The 20,360-nt window shown below is 42.2% G+C and overlaps 1 protein-coding gene across 1 annotated transcript; it reads right to left on the reverse strand.

The window, feature by feature from the left end:
- Positions 1 to 849: 849 nt before the first annotated feature.
- LOC308664454 (caM kinase-like vesicle-associated protein) lies at positions 850 to 16,896 on the reverse strand (the record flags this gene model as incomplete). The annotated part of the gene is made up of 10 exons (XM_081321692.1): positions 850 to 1,053; positions 1,963 to 2,050; positions 5,426 to 5,504; positions 5,894 to 6,030; positions 7,014 to 7,089; positions 7,414 to 7,534; positions 7,723 to 7,861; positions 8,937 to 9,011; positions 14,490 to 14,621; positions 16,802 to 16,896. 10 exons carry the CDS (start codon positions 16,894 to 16,896, stop codon positions 850 to 852), a joined length of 1,146 nt encoding a protein of 381 aa, XP_081177818.1.
- Between the last annotated feature and the right edge of the window lie 3,464 nt (positions 16,897 to 20,360).

A 20,360-nucleotide genomic window follows, 5' to 3' on the forward strand; every position in this document is an offset into this window, starting at 1 on the left:
CCACTTACTCCATTCCCTCCTTCCACAGTCCAGCTGAGGTTGAGATTCATGTTAACAGAGTAACAATTCATGATTACTCCCTTTCCAAGCTGTCCCTGTTGTTGCTAACTATTACATGTGAGACCAGCACTGTAGAATGGGCAAAAAGCTGGAAAATTGACCTCTGACTTGTGGAATGAACTGTCTTCTGAGTCTTGCTTCCCTAGCTTGGCATTACCCTCTTTTCCATTATCTTTGGATATACTTTTGCCAGTAGTGTAGGCGTTCTTAGTTCCTAAGAGTATCTACAAGTAGGAGGTGAAGCTTTTCCTTTTTTTTTTTTGGCTTTCCACCCTGAGGGAAGCAACTGGATCAAACTGTGCTGTCTTCTAAGCCCCCATGAAACCACAGAGGCAGGGATGCAAATATTGTGGGACCTTGGTCTTTGGACCTGAGAAATACTGTCACTCAGCAAGGCATAAGGGTTCATTGCATGGGGACAAGTAAAGCTGGAGGACAAGGGCCATGGCTTGTACTGGCTACTGGGAAAGGCTTCAAAAGCAGGCCTATGTTCCCATAAAGGTATGAGGTGTAGACTGCGTTTGATGACAGCTGAAAATCATCTAGCTAATGGTGCCTCTGATCCTCAGACTTTATTTCCTATATACAATATATAACTTGATGTGGTTGAGTGGTCCTGATGTCCAGTTGCCTGTCCATCAAACCAAGCAATTCCTGACCAATAGGCAGGAAAAGGGAAAGGGATAATACCACTGTGAAGCTCCCCCATGCTGCTATCCCACAGAACCCTCCCCTTTGAAGAGCAGAGTGTGTTGATCCAGCAGAGAAAGCATCAGGAAGCAAGAGCAACTATTCTCTCTGCTCAGCAGCTACTTCTCTCTTGCTCGGTTGCTCCTCTAGTGAACATGGAGTCTCCAAATGTTCAGCCAGTCTGGGAACTTCAATGGTGACCTCGTGAGCCACGCTCATAGCGGTACGAGGAGTAACAGGGAGGCGGCCACTGACATCTGTGGCCCGGAGACGTTGCATGAATGTAGTTACTCGAATGGCTTTCTGCAATAAGAAAAGCAATATCAAGAAATGAGTATCTGAACTGCTACCCTTTCTGGTTCTTCACCCAAGTACCAAACGATACTGGTTCTTGAATGAAGAACTGGTACAGATTAAGGCATCTGCAGCTTGCAACTGCTGTAACTAAAGAAGTAAAATGTTGGGAAATAGGAACATGGTTCCCTTTTCTCCTCTTTTTGTAGCCTTACAACAGCAGCAATACATTTGCATCAATGCTTTCCTTAAAACACTGGATTCTAAAGGTTCATAGGAGAGAAGAAGGAAAAACATGATTGTATTTATTTGTCCTATAAGCTTTGCATAACCTGAGGCCAGGCTGATTGAAAGATTAACATTCTTTCTCTAGAGCCTGTCTGGAGGAATCGGTCCTTCTGACCCATCACCACTGAAGACACTTTTTCCCTACCTTTTTCTTAAAATACTTTATTTTCTGATTACTTGACATATTTCCCTTTGTTATAGATCATAGAGTTGGAAGGTCATCAAATCCAAACTGCAAACTGTAGGACTCACTATCTCTTTTAGATTACTATCCAGCCTCTGTTTAAAAACCTCCAGTAAAGGGGAAAAAACTACTCCGTAGGGCAGACATGTCAAACTCGCGACATCACATGACGTCACCCAACGTATCAGAGCTTTTTCGCCATTGCCGGCAATGGGGTGGGTGTGGTTTCTCAGTGACGCATCTGGCCCGCAGGCCAGCAGTTTGACACCCCTGCCATAGGGTAACTTCTTCCACTGATTGACAGCTGTTACTGTGAAGAAGTTCTTCCTCATATCTAATTTGTATCTACTCCCTTGAAGTTACAAGTCCTTCTCTGGATTTGCTCCAATTTAGCATTGTTTTTTGTAAACTAGGGTATATAGAATTGATCTATTCCAATGACTCACCCTCCATTTGGCCTTGGCAAAATTTTTCTCAATCTGTGCACAGACCCCTTCTTTGAGGTTCTTTTCAGAAGCAATGTTTCCAGATATCCTGAGAACAAAGAAAGAATGTAGAATTATGGCTTAGCACACACACATACTTTAAGTGGTGATCTAAAACAGAAAATTTAAGCAGATTTTCAAAATCTATGAACAGTTCAAGAGATCTGTATCTAATTTTACAAATTGTCTCTTTATGTCAGGTAACTCATCTATCCTAAAGGAGCTCACATTTAGAAGAGGTAGTCCTAAATATATGGAATGTTTTTTTATGTAGAGCAATCTTAGCTTATGTGTAGCTCCTTAGACGACTGAATGCTTGCTCTCTATTCCTGTACCAAAATTCTTTAATCAGAGGTTTTATTTTCCATTCAGATGAATTTAGGAATTTAGCTATTAGGAAAGAGCTAAGAGCAAACATAAATTATTTTTAGCCAAATAGTAGAAATAAATGATCCCTAAAATGTGATAAACTAAGATTTTTTTAATAGATATGCATACTGAGAATTTAGATATGCTTAGCAAATTGGTTTAGCATCAGAACTGAGATACTGATTTTCTGTTTATCGTTAATTCAGGAATCGCTTTGGACCTCCCTATTTATGTGAAAGTGTTTATTTTTTTTATCATTGTAATAATTCTGCAAAATAGAATAATGCAGATATAATGACTAGCCTGACTGGGCAGAGTCTGACGTGGAGGAATCAGGCGGTCTTGAGCATGTTATCTGGACTGAGTTCGACCCTGTTTCCCCTGATGTGGACAGGATCATGGGGAGACTGAGCACCACCACCTGTTTGTTGGATCCGTGCCCCTCCTGGCTAGCTTATGCGGCTCGGGAGGGAACACGAGGCTGGTTCCATGCAGTAATAACTGCTTCTTTGAAGGAGGGTGTCTTCCCTGCCGCCTTGAAGGAGGCGGTGGTGAGGCCCCTTCTCAAGAAGCCTGCTTTGGACCCGGCTGTTTTAAACAACTATCGTCCAGTCTCCAACCTTCGCTTTCTGGCGAAGGTTGTTGAGAGTGTGGTGGCGCATCAGCTCCCTCTGTTCCTGGAGGAAACTGATTATCTGGACCCGTACCAATCGGGCTTCAGGCCCGGACACAGCACGGAGACGGCATTGGTCACGCTGGTGAATGATCTCTGGAGGGCTAGGGACAGGGGTTGCTCCTCTGTCCTGGTCCTATTAGATCTCTCAGCGGCTTTCGATACCATCGACCATGGTATCCTGCTGCGGCGTCTCAGGGGGTTGGGAGTGGGAGGCACCGTTCTACGGTGGTTCTCCTCCTACCTCCAGGGCCGCTCGCAGTCGGTGTTGACAGGAGGGCAGAGATCCGCCCCGAGGTCTCTCATTTGTGGAGTTCCTCAGGGGTCGGTCCTCTCGCCTCTCCTGTTCAACATCTATATGAAGCCGCTGGGCGAGATCATTCGTGGTTTCGGGGTGGGGTATCACCAGTACGCTGATGATACCCAACTTTTTCTTTCCACCCCGAACCAACCCAGCGATGCCCTCTCCGTGATGTCCCGGTGCCTGGAGGCGGTTCAGGTCTGGATGGGGAGAAACAGGCTTCGTCTCAATCCCGCCAAGACTGAGTGGCTGTGCATATCGGCATCTCGGGTTAACCAACTTATTCCACCTCTAACGATGGGGGGTGAGGTGTTACCCCCCGTTGATAGGGCTCGCAACCTGGGCGTCCTCCTGGACTCACGGCTCAATTTTGAAGACCACATAGGAGCCGTGACCAGGGGGGCTTTTGCACAGGTTCGTCTGGTGCGCCAGTTGCGTCCCTATCTGGACCGAGACGCCCTACGCACAGTTACTCATGCGCTTGTTACCTCCCGTCTGGACTACTGTAACGCTCTCTACATGGGGCTGCCCTTGAAGACCACTCGGAGGCTTCAACTGGTGCAGAATGCGGCCGCGCGAGTTGTAATGGGGGTCTCCCGATACTCCCATGTAACACCTCTACTCCGCGAGTTGCATTGGCTTCCGGTTGCCCTCCGGGTGAAATTCAAGGTGCTGGTTATTACCTATAAAGCCCTACATGGCCTGGGTCCGGGCTATTTGAGGGAACACCTGCTGCCGGCATCAAACGCCCTTCGCCCAGTGCGCTCCCACAGGGAGGGTCTGCTCAGGGTGCCGCCGGTGAGAGATTGCCGGCGGGTGACACCCAGGGATAGGGCCTTCTCAGTGGGAGCGCCTGCCCTCTGGAACCAGCTGCCGGTGGAGCTGAGGACTGCCCCCGACCTCCGATCATTCCGCCGGGGCCTGAAGACCTGGCTCTTTGAGCTCTCGGGCCCAGGCTGAGGAGAAATTTTAATTGGGGTTTTAAGTATACAGGGTCAATTTAATATTTTTTAATTTGGTTTTTTAACTTTTGTATGGTGGATTTTTTAATTTCCTGTAAACCGCCCTGAGTCCTCAGGGAATAGGGCGGTATATAAATGTAACTAAATAAATAAATAAATAAATAAATAATTCAGTGACTTCATGGCAAACCACATCTTTGAATTTAGATCAGTGGTCTTTCGACTGCAATACTATGTTGGGAGATAGAAACTTGCAGGTTCTGAATATTGAGGGTGGGGATGGGGGGGCAGAACAGAAGGAATGAGTTGGGAAGTAAAATGGCTGTATCTTTAGAAATAGAATAGAGTAGATCTTTAGGAATAGAATAGAATAGAATAGAATAGAATAGAATAGAATAGAATAGAATAGAATAGAATAGAATAGAATAGAATAGAATAGAATAGAATAGAACAACAGAGTTGGAAGGTCTTCTAGTCCAACCCTCGGCTTAGGCAGGAAACCTGTACCATTTCAGACAAATGGTTGTCCAATCTCTTCTTCAAAACTTCCATTATTGCAGCGTTCACAACTTCTGGAGGCAATTTTTTCCACTGATTAATTGTTCTAACTGTCAGGAAATTTCTCCTTAGTTCTCAGTTGCTTCTCTCTTCAATTAGTTTCCATCCCTTGCTTCTTGTCCTGCCTTCAGGTGTTTTGGAGAATAGCTTGACTCCCTCTTCTTTGTGGCAACCCCTGAGATATTGGAACACTGCTATCATGTCCCCCCTAGTCCTTCTCTTCATTAAATTAGACATATCCAATTCCAGCAACCGTTTCTTATATGTTTTAGCCTCCAGTCCCCTAATCATCTTTGTTGCTCTTCTCTGTACTCTTTCTAGAGTCTCAACATCTTTTTTACATCGTGATGACCAAAACTGGATGCATTATTCCAAGTGTGGCCTTACCAAGGCATTATAAAGTGGTATTAACACTACACGTCATCTTGTATTCATTCACATCCCATTAGTATTGATACCATTATGTGTGATACATAATTAGGTGATGCAGTGTAGCACGTCAGCCATGTATATCTGTGCACAGGGTATGCATTTGCTCCTGTCTGAAAGAGTTCCACTCACCACATATGTCCCAAGGCTTCCTGGGCTGTGATTCGTTGGTCCTGATCTACTTCCATTAGTCTTGACACCAACTTTTTAGCTTCAAGAAAATAGAAAAGATAGGGAATTAGTGTTTAGGAGAGTCAGATGATCATTCTTAGGGTTATATTTGTGGTTCCACATTGCAGGAAACAAACAGGAACTGTTCTAAGAAAATAGAACAGATTAATGCATGGAGGATTGAAATTTTGAATATTCCTGTTTTCAGACAGGAAACTGGAATAGCAAAGAATGGGCAGAGTTGCAGTCTCCTTCCTCGTTGTGCTTCTGCTTTCTTAAAATCGGCAAGCATTTCCCTTTTCATAATGGCATCTCCAGCTTGCAGAGAAGAAGTCTTCAGAGGTGTCGCACTTCCTCCTGGCCTGGTAGGTACATAAGAGCAATTCCACGTCTATGGGAGAGAAGCTAATGAGACTGGATGGTGCTTACCAGCGACGGAGATGTCATCCCAATATGGAGAGTCAAAGTCATACTCCCCAGCCAGAATTTTGCGGAAGATGCGGCGATTGTGACTGTCACTATTTTCATCATCTGTGTCGTCATAGAAGGGGGGGTTCCCAGACAATCTGTGATGGTAAGCGAGGGAAGAAGAAGAAAATGAAGTCACAAGTTTTCTTAATGTAGTGTTTATGCTTACAGCCAAATATGCTGGTCAGCGTGTTGTGGTTTTTCAACTTATATTAACTTGTCCCAACATGACTCTTAGGCTTCACACCCGCGTTCGGCAGTAAAGCAAAGGTCTCCAATCCCTTAATGTTAATTCAAGTCTAAACTAGATTTGGCAAAAGACACAATTTGGCTAGTTTAGAATCTTGTTGCAGACAAGAATGAAACCTGAAACTCAACAGTTGGCATCCTATTACAGTGCAAGAGTCAGAGATTTCTGTGTGGCTATGTTCCAGAATTAAAATACTGGGCTTTTCCCCTAATCCTTCTAAATGAATATCAGGAGTGGGTGGGTGGGTGGAGGTATGAATGAAATCCTCCTCTCAGTCCCTCCAAAGGATACATGGGAGGTGGTTGCTTGGTTGCTGAAGTTGCTGAAAAATGTTTATATAACAACTCCCTCTAGCCTGGGACCTGCCGGCTCTCACCTCACTCCTTGGATTGATGTGCTTCAAATGTGCTCGATTAGGAGGGTTATTGTGTCCACCTAGCATAGCATATCAAGGCTACAGAAATCCTGGTAACCATTAGATGGCAGCAAAGAATTCATGTTTTCCATATCACTTCTATTTAGCAGCTGTTTGCCGTTATGTAGCTCAGATATGATAGTCCTAGCAAAGCAACTGCAAAGATATGGACCTGCCCGTTCTCTGTACATTCTGTTATGCAGGCTCTCTCTCTCTCTCTCTCTCTCTCTCTCTCTCTCTCTCTCTCTCTCTCTCTCTCTCTCTCTCTCTCTCTCTCTCTCTCTCTCTCTCTCTCTCTCTCTCTCTCTCTCTCTCTCTCTCTCCCTCTCTCCCCCTCCCTCCCTCCCTCCCTCCCTCTCTCTCTCCTCTCTCTCTCTCTCACACACACACACACATACAACACAAATGGAACTCACAGAATAAACATGATAACTCCAACAGCCCAGCAGTCAACAGGACGTCCGTAGCGTTGCCGAGCAACCACTTCAGGAGCTGGGAGGGCAGACAAATGGATCAAAGACAACCATAGAAAATGTGAGCAAGACATATCCCGCGCAGCAAGAAGCTAGATTTGCTAGATTTCACATTTCCCAATAGAACTCTGTCGATACACAAAAAACAAATTTAAGAGGTGAGCTTTTCTGTCTTACGGAGAGAAAAACTCCACTTGTTGAATATTTGCTTGTGCGGTTCTTTTTCAGTTCTTTTGCAAACTGTCATGGAGCTTCTAGTTTTCAGCCCATTTATTGCAATGTAGCAAGGAGAAAATATCTCACATCTGGGATATTTCTTCTCTGTCCAAAGGCAAGTACATACCTAAATATTCAGGAGTCCCACATGGTTCTGTAATGGCACCATTCTCAAAGCGTGAGAGGTAAAAATCCCGCAGAACCACTTTTGAGCGGTTATTCTGGTTGTAGTACATAAGATTCTCCAGCTAAAAGAAAGAGCCCCAAATTAGCCATCCTCCTTGCACTCTCCTTCACAACAGGGAGCAAGGGTGCGGTGCCCCCCATTCATGAAAATGTCTTCCAGTGCTAAAAGGACAGCTATCCCAGGTAAAACCGCTAGAGGGGATAGTTGCTCTGAAAATTTTGGCTTTAGCATTCAGTGCTGTTTCTTTACCTTTAGATTGCGGTGAACAATGTGCAGATTATGTAAATAAGCTAATGCCTCCAGTACTTGCCGCACAACATTGCTGGCATCTTTTTCTGTGTAGTAGCCCTGGTCTAGAATCCAGTCAAAAACATCGCCGCCAGTAGCCCTGTAGGGAATACCACAGCCAGCTTGACAAGTGGAATTGAGTAGACCTCAGATGACCACTCAGTGGCATACAAAGACATAATGGGAAAGTCTCATCCTTTGCTACCATCTACTGGTCATCTGGACTTCTGCAGCAAAGCTATGGTATGATTAAGCACGAGGCAAAGACACCGTACATATCATTGCCAGGGTAAAGCTTGACATACGCAGTTTCTCTGTTCAGAATGCTAAACAGAAGCAATCTGAAGGCGGGGTGAATCACACTTGGGCTGGGTTATATATCCACTGAGCCAAGGCTTGCTTAACCATCATCTGCTATAGACATATTTGGCTGCATTTATATAAACCATAAAACATGTTTACAAACCACAGTACATTGGTTCAGTTTCTCCATCGTGCTAAAGTATAGTTTGATTTTAGTTTGGGGTATGAGTGGCAAAGATGACTTTCTCCATCCCAAAGATGACTCCTTTGACATGTTAACGGCTGCAGTCCAGAAATTTGTGGATGCAGCTGGGACAAAGAAGCGGGCAGCTGCAATTTAAAAATGTATAAATTAAATTATTTATATGATTCCCTTTCATATGTAGAATTATTCTTTCCTTTTGTGGCATGAAAAGGTATGATTTGGTGATAATGTTAGGGGAGGCTTTCTGTTTGCTCTCAAGTCTTCTGAGAGCAGCTTGGGGCCCTGTGCACGCTTGGTTTGGTGTGTCGAGTAATCCTAGCCTAGAAGTGGAAAGGCCTCAGTTCATATCAGCCACAAAACTCTCTGGATTATTTAGGCCAATAATGTCTCTCTTGATTAAACCATCTAATAGAATAGTTGTGTTGAAAAAAAGGGGGGTTATATGAAAGCTGCGTATGCTATTTTGATTTCCTTGGAAAGTATAAATAAATAAATAAATGCAATAAAATAAAGCTGGCATTTCAGCCTAGGGGGGAAAAAAAGAAATAACTTCAGTACATTAATATTAATGTTCTGTATTCTTTTTGTATATCTCATTTATCTATCTAACTATCAATCTTATCTATCATCTAATCTATATCTATCATCACTTCTCAGTCAAACTTACAGTTCTTGGATAATGTAGAATTCCTTCCTCGTTTCAAATGTGTCAATCAGTTGTAATATATTGGGGTGATTCACCCTGGAAGAAAAATGCAGAGAGACCTCAGTTTCCCCTCATCCCCTTAGCCCAATCATAAATGTTTTCTGCCTGTCATCAATTTGCCTGGCCTGTGATATCCTCCATCTCCTCCGCTGCTGAGATCTTTCTTGCCTTGCCTCTTCTCCTACTGGTCTGGCTCTGTTGTTTGCCCCCCAGAGTTCATTTCTACAGAGACCAAGTCAGCAGAAATCTCAGCCTGCCCTACGGCTATCTCAATAATTCATGCCTGGCCTTTAAACAGTAAAGAAACTTAAAACAGTTCTTGTGATGCCAGCAGGTCAGAAAATAAATGGTGCATTTCTTTTTTTAAAAAAAAAAGCAGCATTAGTTACAATGAATGATGGGGGACAGAAAAGGGAATGGATGTTCATTCTTTTTCTGAGGATGTGAATCTCGTTCTTCCTTGTCATTGCTTTACTTTTTTGCTTGCTTACATAACAGCTGTTGACTCAAAGTACTCAACATGAATTTAAAGCAAAAAATTAACCTGTTTTTTACTGCTGGAAATACTACCTTTTTAATATTCTGAAAACAAACATAGACACCCCCCCTCCCCCACCTGAGGACATTTATCTTTGGTATCTGATTTATGATTTTATTGGATTTTGTTTTTTGCTGTTGCATACTGTCTGATATTTTGCAATTGGAGGAGAAAATTAGCATTGTTAAGGAATGGAATTAAATCAAATTGAATTATGAGTTTTGCTATAATTATGCCTCAGCTGTCTATGTGCTATTAAAAAGAACAGGAACAGGAATATTTCCCAAATAATTTGGCAGTTAATAACCTTGCTATTGTTAGGACTATCATAAAATTGTATTAAACTTGTTGGCATTATTTAAGAACAAAAGAAAAACTAACAAACCTTACAATAAGTCCTAGTAGTAAGAGGCCCTGGTGGGCAGCTCTGAGGCCTCTGGGTCCCACTATATGCATAGTAATAGGCATCAAGAGCTGCTAAAGCTGTTTTTGATGAAGTCAGAGGCCAGACAATAAATTCTGGTTGATGCAATGTCCCCAGAAAAAGGAGAGATTGTGAGATTGCCCACTTATACTCTGGATAGTTGCTCCTCATAAGTAGACTGCAGGAATGCAGGTATTTACATTCAACTTGTGAGTTGAGCAATGGGAATTAAAGGATTTCAATGAAGCTCGTATGCATAACTCACTATATGGACCTAAGGTTTGTACAACTCCACTTCTTAAACACTTTCAAATGTAACTAATTTACTACCAAAGAGACATTTTATGTCTGTCTGTCTATCTGTCTGTCTATCAAATTTATTTTCTGCCCATCTCGTGGTTGGGCAACAGAGATTTTCTAAGTAGTAGGATAAAAAATTCCACTTAGTGGGTCAACATTCTTTCTGAATTACCAAGGAAAAAAATGTTTTAATTTTTTTTTAACAAAAAGCTTACTAAGAAGTAGATGTAGGGAAGTTTAAAACAGGTAAAGGGAATAGTTATTTTGATTTATGTCTGTGTGTGAACCTGACTTTGAACTTATTGGAATCAAAATAGACAAATGATTTGGACCCTTGTTGGAAAAACGTACAATAACGTTTTTGCATAAATGTGCATTCCTCTTATGCTTAGGGATGTGACTATGTTTAGAATTAACCAATCACATTCACTGGTGTTAAGTAGTAGTCAGTGCATACCTGCCATCAATTAAAGTTTAGCTCTGATCAACACCATATAAAATTTGGCTGTTCTAGTAGGATTTTGGGAACATTTACTCTGTTGCCTCTTACAGCAAAAGCCATGGTCTCTGCAAAGACCTTACAAAGCATCAAAGTGATCTCATTGTTGGAAGATATCAGTCAGGAGAAGGGTACAATTTCCCCCCCCCCAAGGCATTGGATATACTATGGAACACAGTGAAGACAGTCTTCAACAACTTGAGGAAATATGGCACAACAGTGACATTACCAAAAACTGGATGTCCTTCCAAAATTAATGAAAAAAACAAGAAGAAAACTGGTCCGAGAGGCAGCCAAGAAGCAACATCAACATTAAAGGAGCTGCAACAATTTCTGGCAAGTATTGGTGGTGTACTACATGTGACAACAATCTCCCATATTTCTCATATGTCTGGCCTGTGAGATAGAGTAGTAAGATGAAGCTTTTTCTTCAAAAAAAAATAAAATAAAATAAAAATGCAAGCCTGGCTCCATTTTGCAAAAACATACCTCAAGTCTGACAAAAGCATGTGGGAAAATGTGTTATGGTCTAATACAGGGGTCTTCAAACTTGGCCCTTTTATGACTTGTGGACTTCAACTCCCAGCATTCCTCAGCCAGACACGTTGGCTGAGGAATTCTGGGAGTTGAAGTCCACAAGTCAAAAAAGGGCCAAGTTTGAAGACCCCCTGGTCTAGTAAGTCCAAAACTGATTTTTTTAGCCATAATGAAAAAACACTGTGGATGACCAAAAGTACACCATACCCACAATGAAGCCTAGTGGTGGCAGCATTATGCTTTGTGGCTGCTTTTCTTCAACTGGAACTGGGGCATTAGTCAAGATGTGGGGGGGAATCATGAACAGTTCTAAATATCAGTCAATTTTGGCACAAAACCTTCAGGCCTTTGCTAAAACACTGAACACGAAGAGGAATCTCACCTTTCAACACAACAACAAGCCAAAGCATACCTCCAGAACAATAAGAATGGCTTCATCAGAAGAAAATGAATGTTTTGGAGTGGCCTGGCCAGAACCCAGACCCAAATCCAATTGAAAAATCTGTGGGGTGACCTGAAGAGGGTTGTGCATATGAGATACCCTCATCATCTGACAGATTTGAAGTGCTTTTGCCAGGGAGACTGGGCAAAGATTCCCAAGGCAAGATATGCCATGCCAATGGGCTCCTACCACCAAAAACTGAACGCTGTCATAAAATCAAAAGGTTCTTCAGGAAAGTATTAGTTTAATGGTGTGCACACTTATGCAACCATGTTATTCTAAGTTTTTTATTGTTATTTTCCCCTTAAAATATTTCTGTTTGTTTCTCTATTGAATTATACAGTTTATACTGTTACGTTATATTAAAGGTGGGAAAAATTCTGAAGTGATTTATTATGGTCTGATTTTTCTACATCTCAAAACCTGGCATTTTAATAGGGGTATGTAGCCTTTTTATATCCCCCCCCCTCTCTCTCTCTGTATATATATATATATAAAAAATAGGGACCACTACGGTGGGAGGGGTAACAGCGTTCCGTGCACCTTTGGCGTCTAGTCATGCCGGCCACATGACCACGGAGACGTCCTCGGACAAGCACTGGCTCTTCGGCTTTGAAACGGAGATGAGCACCGGCCCCTAGAGTCGGAAATGACTAGCACGCATGTGCAGGGGAAAAAACCTTCTTGCTGCTGTGGGTGTTATATGTCCTCCCTTAATCTCAGGTCCTCTACCAGAGGCATGGGAGGTTGTGGGCTCTCCAGAGTATCTTAACTGGTTTAGCACTGCACTCTTCCGTGGCAGAGAGATCCGATATTGCTCCTGGGGTCTATTGGAGCCAACTCTTCTAACTTAGAAGTCACAACTCTGCGTGTCCCTGCCACCACTTTGACCTTTACTTTCCACATCCTCTCTAGTTCCTCCTTCAGGCCCTGGTACTTCTTCAACTCTCATACTCCTTCCTGATGTCTACGAAGATTCTTAATCATCCAGGTCATGGTTGTCTCAAAGCTGATTCCCCCCGCCCCCAAAGTCAACTGGATTTCCTTAGTGTTTTTTTTCCTATGAAAAGATGAGAAGTAAAATATTTTCAAAGGAAAAAAAAAACCAATCAGGTCCGCTTGCCTTTTGGGGGGAATAAAAGCACCTTTGGGACTCCTCCTTGAAGTTGCTGTCACTTGGCACTGCTGCATTTATCACAACTGCTGTCTTCTGTCGTCTGCTACAATCATGTGTGGGTTGACTGTCCAGTGCCTGTCTGCCTGTCTGTTTGAATCTGGAAGTCACACATGATCCGAGTTCTATTATTCTCCATGACCTATGGAACCTCCCATCTGGGCTTGGGAGGGAACTTTAGCCCATACACTGTGCAGATGTTCCTGTATACAATGCCAGCTACTTGGTTGTGCTGTTTAGTGTGTACTCTTCCTGCAAGTGTGTGTTGGATTGAAGTCTCTCTGCACAGTCTGTACCTTGGGTGCTGTCTAGTGGGGTAGAACCCTGCTTCTAGGGATCTATTGGTTGCAGGGAAGCATACGTACTGGGAAACTGTGAGTTTTCATTGTTACTTTACTGCTGTAAATATATATCGAGCTTTGATTGGCAGGGAGCCCCTCCCCCCACTTGGGCAAGTTTCTCCAGATCTTGAGCCTAGTTCTTTTTTATCATTTTGATAGCCAGAGACTTGCTATAGTTGTCCCAGGATAGAGCTGAATTTGGCTTAGTGACTATCTAGAACAGGGGTCTTCAAACCTGGCCCTTTTATGACTTGTGGACTTCAAAGGAATTCTGGAAATTGAAGTCCACAAGTCATAAAAGGGCCAAGTTTGAAGACCCCTGATCTAGAAGATTCCCTTGGAACCACATTGACATCAGTTTGGTGCAGTGGACAAAAAGTAGGATTTAAATGAGTAAGCATACACAGTAGTCCTTTGTCCTATGTCACTAAATCATCCGAAAAGAGAAGCCATTCTGCCCTCTCCTACTTGCCAGCATTGACCTACTTTCCGGTGGGAAATATCAGCATTGCAATGTTTCCAAGTAAGTCTGGAAACGGATGCTTTAGCAGTTATCCAGAGCCAGCTAATCAGGGGATTCTTATCCAACCCTGCCTGATCTAAAGTTTGGCTATCTTGCACAGCTCTTGTTTGATCGTATGGTGAGCATATTTTCTCCATAGATGCAGTTTCCATTAAGAGAATATGTTTCCACTCTTCAAAAATAGTGAGGAGGAAAGCTGTAGTGAGCAATTTCCTATCTAGTGGTACAGTTGTTAAAGGGCACAGAAGCCTTGCCAGGAAAACAAAGAAGCAGATGGCTCCTTAATACCTCAGCATGTTTGCTGCTGTCTGTTGTTTTAATTTTCCCCAATATTTTGGTCTCTCTGTTCCCTCTCTCATTATTCCAGCGCGCTCAAGTACCTTCCCTGTACATCTGTTGTCATAATTGAACATATATGCTACAACTTAGCTAGAGTGACCATTAACTTATTATAGACACTCTTCAGTTTAGGCCTCACTGAGGATGCAGAAATCTGGACAACCCCTAGATGACAGCAAAGAGTGGCCATCTAGTAGCCATTTGGATATATGCAACCCAGATGTGTTAGGACGGTATATCTAATTCATTTGGCAGTTGCCACAAAAAAGGAGTATCTGTATTTACAGTGATACAGATGGTGGCTCTTACTGAAATTCCTTTTGCTACTCAAGGATGCAGAAGGACAATGTCAATTCTTGTACATGCGTGCACACACATAAGCACATCAGGAACCTACATTTTTAGGATGAAGATTTCATTCTTGGCTGCTCTTCGCACTTTGCGCCCATCTTTCTTGAGAAATTTCTTGCAGATGTACAGCCTGTCTGTTTGTCGTTCGCGGGCCACACAGATCTCACAGAATTCCTTCCTGTGGAATAGGGATCAGAAAGAACTCCATTTTTTTAATGTCTAGGTTGATGTTCTTGATGTTCTGTTTTCTATAGTTACCAGCCAAATATCGTTAGATGGTATATAGCCAAAATGGAAAGAGATGTCTAATGTCTGTTGTCTATCCCAGCATCAACTAATTAAAACTGTTTACCTATCAGAATTAATAGATAGTGACAGAACTATATTTTACATGCTTTTTCTGGTCAAGATCAAAAAAAGCAAAACAGAGATTTTAAGGCCCAATATGGTCCCCATTTTTCAGCCTCGCCTACCTGATGTGCTTATTGTAGGAATAAAATGTATGTGTCAAAGAGACAGGAGAGCTTATACAGTGTTTTACCTCCTTGGAGTGGAGAAAAGAGAGAATATAAATAGAGTTAATAGGTAAAGGCAAAACACCAGGGCAGACTTGAAACATCCCGAATTCCTTTGTGTATTTGGGGTAAGATAAAAGTCATTAAGATTATTTTATTTCCAAGTTTGATTTACATTTTGGGAAGCCTTACATAAACAACTTTTTAGGCCATTGAATAAATTTCTTCAGCAAGCACATACCACAGAATTACCTGTAAATAAAAGTGGACTGCCTCACTTACAGCCTTATCACTGACACTTATCTAATTGCTGACTGGAGTAAGAAGTTCAGATGCTAACTCTTCTTTGGGCTCAGTTTAACAGAGGTTGAGTGACACCACGGAAATCTAGCAAAGAGTGGGATTCTTGCTTATGCTCTTAAATCTGTAGGACATCCTATGTGGAAAATATTGGACTGCAGAAGTAATTTTTAGCTATAAGTAGTTATTGACTTATGGCCATAATGGAGCCCAGAATTGTCACACAAAGCAGTTAAAATCCGTCTTAACAGGCACATGACTAGAATTACTACACGACTAATGATACAAACAGTACAAAAATGCCACAGGGGCCCCACCAGTTAATAACAACCATATTAACTGGAAACCAAGCCAGATCTTAAGGGCTTCCTGGAATACCAGGAGAGTGAGTGCCGTCTATAGCTCTGGGGGCATGTTATTCTAGAACAACAGGGGTCTTCAAACTTGGTGCTTTTATGACTTGTGGACTTCAACTCCCAGAATTCCTCAACCAGGCATGCTGGCTGAGGAATTCTGGGAGTTGAAGTTCACAAGTCATAAAAGGGCCAAGTTTGAAGACCCCCCTGCTCTAGAGGGTGTGGGCCACAGTAGAGAACATAGAGCAGGAGTGTCAAACTGCCGGGCTGCGGGCCGGTTTCATCATACTGAAATTGTGCCCACCCCATTGCCAGCAATGCAAAAAGAGTTCGCGATACGTCGTGACATGTCACATGACGTGGCGAGCTTGACACCCATTACATAGAGGAATTGTTCTGTTAGAATAGTTTTCTAATCCTTTAACTCTTCTATTATTAACATAATTATTAGTTTTGGTGATCTGGTATTAGCAATACTGTTGTATGTATTGATACCGTCCCTCTATTCTTCATTGAGCGTTGTAATCTTAGTGTTGAAAAAGTTTGAAATCGAGTTGTGTTATATTATAAATACCATATGGACTAGATTGTCTATTTGGCAGTCAGAGTGGGAAGCCATCTACTACCGGTAGCTATTGCTCTTCCCGCTCAGCAGCCAGTAATGCAGCTGCAATCAGATAAGCTATTTCACAGCACCTATGTTGCTGTTCCTTCCTCCTGCTGCTTGCAGCAAATTATCTGGCCAGGTACAGGCTGAGATGAATCTCCGTATCCACTGAGCATCATAGACTGCATTTCAGGAACCCCAGCACAAAGAGCATGACAAACAAAGAGAGAGGGACTATTAGTCCACAGTGAAAAGAAGGTCATAGATCCACAGCCGGGAGGTATAAACCCAGAACCTTGAATGTACCTGGTAGCAGCAGAAAAAGTAGTGTACCTGTCCTGCAATTTGAAATCCATACGCCTATTTCATAATAGGCTGACTATGAAAAGATGCCACAGTGTATTGGATGTGGCAGTGTTACTGCATGGTATCTCCTAATAGGTGGAGAAGAAAGGAAGAAGCTTCCTTAATGATGCATCTCTCAAATTATTAGGACACTGGTTGCAAATCCATTGCTTTCTAAGGTGGCCCTCAGGACTCCAGCAAACTGGGAGTAGTTTTAGGCAGGCTCCCTACTTACGCTCGTAGTAGCTGTCCAATCTCATACTTGTCGGTGATGTCAGAAAGGCTGTTGTAATTCTTTTCATCCCGCAGTCCGATGCAGCCAAACGGCATCCTGGGGGGAAATATAAGGACTGATTATGAGTTTCGGTATAACTTCTCTGAGCCTGTTTATTCTGAGTTCCCTACAGGTTGTAAGTCGGAGATGGAGATTGGTTTTTGCTGTAGAACCTCAAGCAGCCAGCTTTAAAAGGAAATACTCAAGCAAGCAGTAGTCATGCAGCTTTTAGTACAGCCTTGATTCCAAGCACAAATCAGAAGGATCGGCATGTTTTGTTCTGAACCAACAGCTTCATTTTTCTCTTTGCAGAATACTTCCCAACTTTTATAATCAAATCCCCTATTTCTATCCTCTCATGGAAGCTTCATGTGTACTCCAAACTAGCTCTGAATCGGAGGCATTGTCCTTCAGTGGAGAGAGGGGATCAGGCTATGTCCTACTTTGAAGTGTCTGTGGATTTATGACGCCTTTTTTTCTGTCAGAATTCCTTTCATGCTTCATTAGCATGACCTTCCTACTTCACACAGAGAGGGAAAATGAGAAATCTTCTAGAGCTGAGGCTAAAGCCATAAGTTCTGCCTCTCTCTCCACTCACAGGAGAACACACTTTCAACATGTGCTCCAATTCTCTAGAAGTCCTCCATTTTTCCTATGGCCAACGAGCCAGTAAAGGATCTTAGGTCACATCATCAAGGAGGAAAGCATGATAGTGTGCTTACTTCTTTATTAAATTTTTGTGCCGCCCATCTCCCCTATAAGGTGGAACCTATATGATGACCCGAGGTCACATTGATTTCATGAGTAGAAAACTTTTCATCTCCAAGTTTACTGAGCATCTCAGTTTACAAAAGCCCAAGTGCCTTGAAATTTTTGTTTCAGAGGTTAAAATTTAATTAAATAAAATGATGACTGATGTGTCCCAATGATTTTGATGGGATTTAAGCATTTTCCCCCAACCTGCTACCCTCCAGATACGTTGGACAACAAGGTTCATAATCTTTCTTTGGTATTCTGTTGTGCCTTGATTTGCATCCATGTAAACAATTGTTAATGATTGCTGGTTACTAGAGGCTTCTGATATTTTTGCATATGAAATTCTACATATACAAACAGTTTTCCTTTTGTAACAGAATGAGTTCCCGAAAGGGGAAGAAGAAAACTATGCAATGTTTGAAAGATTAAAGTAAGTATAATGATATGGCTTTTTAGACAATATTCTATTTTGATTCATAATGTCACAGGCTATCTTTGCAGTTTTTCACCTCCTTCATAATCCTGTCAGGCAGTTCCAGTTTAAGACTTGGCATATAAATATGTGTGCATTGCGTCACATCAAAGTCCAAATCTATTTTAGGGTTAACAGTACGCTATAGCATCATCTAGCTATCATGATGTTCCTTCCTTTCATTTATTGACTGCAATTATGTCTGATCTGTCTCCAAAGATCCAAAATGGCATTCAGGGTCTGTATGTAGGGGATAACAATCTGCAACTAGCTCAGGAACTTAGCCATTTAGAATGGTAAAATTGGTCACTCGTTCCTATTTCTAAATTTTGCTCCAAATTATCACACATTATACTTCATGGTGCAGATATGCTGCTTTTGATGGAAATATCCATCTTGAGAGGTAAAGTAATTCTAATACGTTTGTCTTGGCCAAGTAGAGCCCTTGGTGTAATGTGTAGCATGTTTCAAAGTAAATGGTAACTATTAGTCCTTTAAGAAAACTAGGTCAGACATAGCAGGAACATCTGTTCTGCTGTTCCATATTTGTTTTTTATCCTTTGCAGTTTTGATGGGCTATCTTATCAGAAAAGAGGGGGATGTGGGAAGCATTAGACATTCCCTGTATCCTGCGTAACGTCTGTATATGAGCTTCCTGTTGTTTGTCAACTATTTGTCAACTGATTACTGGGATTCTATCCCTGCAAAAAAGAAGAAAATGGGTAATGTATGACTAGCTCTGATTTGCACTGGCATGACCTAGTGGTTACAATGTTGGGATGGACTAGAGCAGGGGTCCCCAACCCCCAGTCCATGGATTGGTACCAGTCCATGGCCCGTTGGGAACCGGGCTGCATAAGTGGTGGGCAAGTGCACAAAGCCCCATTTGCGCAAGGGCTGGGCATGTGTGCAAAACCATCCCCTTTCCCTTGCCACCGCTACTGCCAGTCCACAGAGCCAGAAAGGTTGGGGACCATCGGAGTAGAGAGCCTCAAGGCTTTCCTCTGCCACTGGGTAACTTTGGGGCAGTCATTTTCTCTCGACCAATTCATTTCAAATTAGTGTTTTTCCAGGGGAAAAGAAAAGGCAGCATATGAAGAGGTTATGTATCTGGTAATTGGGAGGTAGGGGAGGGGTGTGTTGGCTGCTTAACTGTAACCATGGTTAACTATTAATTGCCATATATTTATGGAAGTTAAGCACGTGCCAGTTTATCCTGCAAATGTAGTCTTCATTTCAAATTAGTGTTTTTCCAGGGGAAAAGAAAAGGCAGCATATGAAGAGGTTATGCATCTGGTAATTAGGAGGTGGGGGATGGGTGTGTTGTCTGCTTAATTGTAACCATGGTTAACTATTAATTGCCATATATTTATGGAAGTTAAGCACGTCCCAGTTTATCCTGCAAATGTAGTCTCTGTTACGTAAAGATCTGAGAAGTACTATAGAAGCCAGGTTAAAATTTGATAATGTGAAATCTGCTGTTATAGTGCTAGTAGGACACTTTCCTCAGTATCAAGATGATCTGGGACACCCATGTGAAATTTCCAATGCCTTTTCCCTCAAAGGATGGTCAAACTGCACATTCTCAAAATCTAGCTCCGCAATGCATTCTAAAAGCACCCCAAGGGGTATCATTAGACGCAGATGCTCCTTCTTGTTCAAACAGAGCCATAGCAGACTTGATCTTCCTTGCACAAAGAAACATTGAGAGCTGGGGCCATATTCATGCAGCCAATTCTGGGTGAGTCATCGCCATGAATCTCAGCAACAAATCCATAGATTTCTGGCTTCACGTTTAAAGAGCTGAGGATAATATCTGGAGGCAGCTGCATGGAGCCCAGAAGTAAAATATTGCAATTTTCTTTTATGGATGGTTTGGATTTGAATTTTCACTCAATTTCTGTCTCCTCAGTCTTTATTCCTTTCTGACCTTTTAAATCTATCCTTTTGACAACCCACTTGCTAAATATCTTAACCAGTGCTTTATATTAATTGGTGCAAAAAAAAAAGTTGCAAAATGCAGAAACTTGGAATTAGGAAGATTTTTAGCAGGTTTTTTTTTTTAGAAGCTGGTGGATACTGGGCATGTAGACCTCTGGAGTTTTCTTAACTATGCAACCTGGAAGGAGAGAAATTATTAAGTTTAATGTCACTCACTTCTGAGCAGTTCCTGTGGTTGAAGTGCTTGAAATGATCAAAATCTGTATGTTCTCTTGAGATGAAATCTATTATATAAATTAGAATTAACAGCTGTCCATTATACGGAATCCAGTGGCTTAAATCCATCACTGA

This window comes from Vipera berus (assembly GCF_964194415.1).
Source record: "Vipera berus genome assembly, chromosome: 2".
NCBI classification, from domain to species: domain Eukaryota; kingdom Metazoa; phylum Chordata; class Lepidosauria; order Squamata; family Viperidae; genus Vipera; species Vipera berus.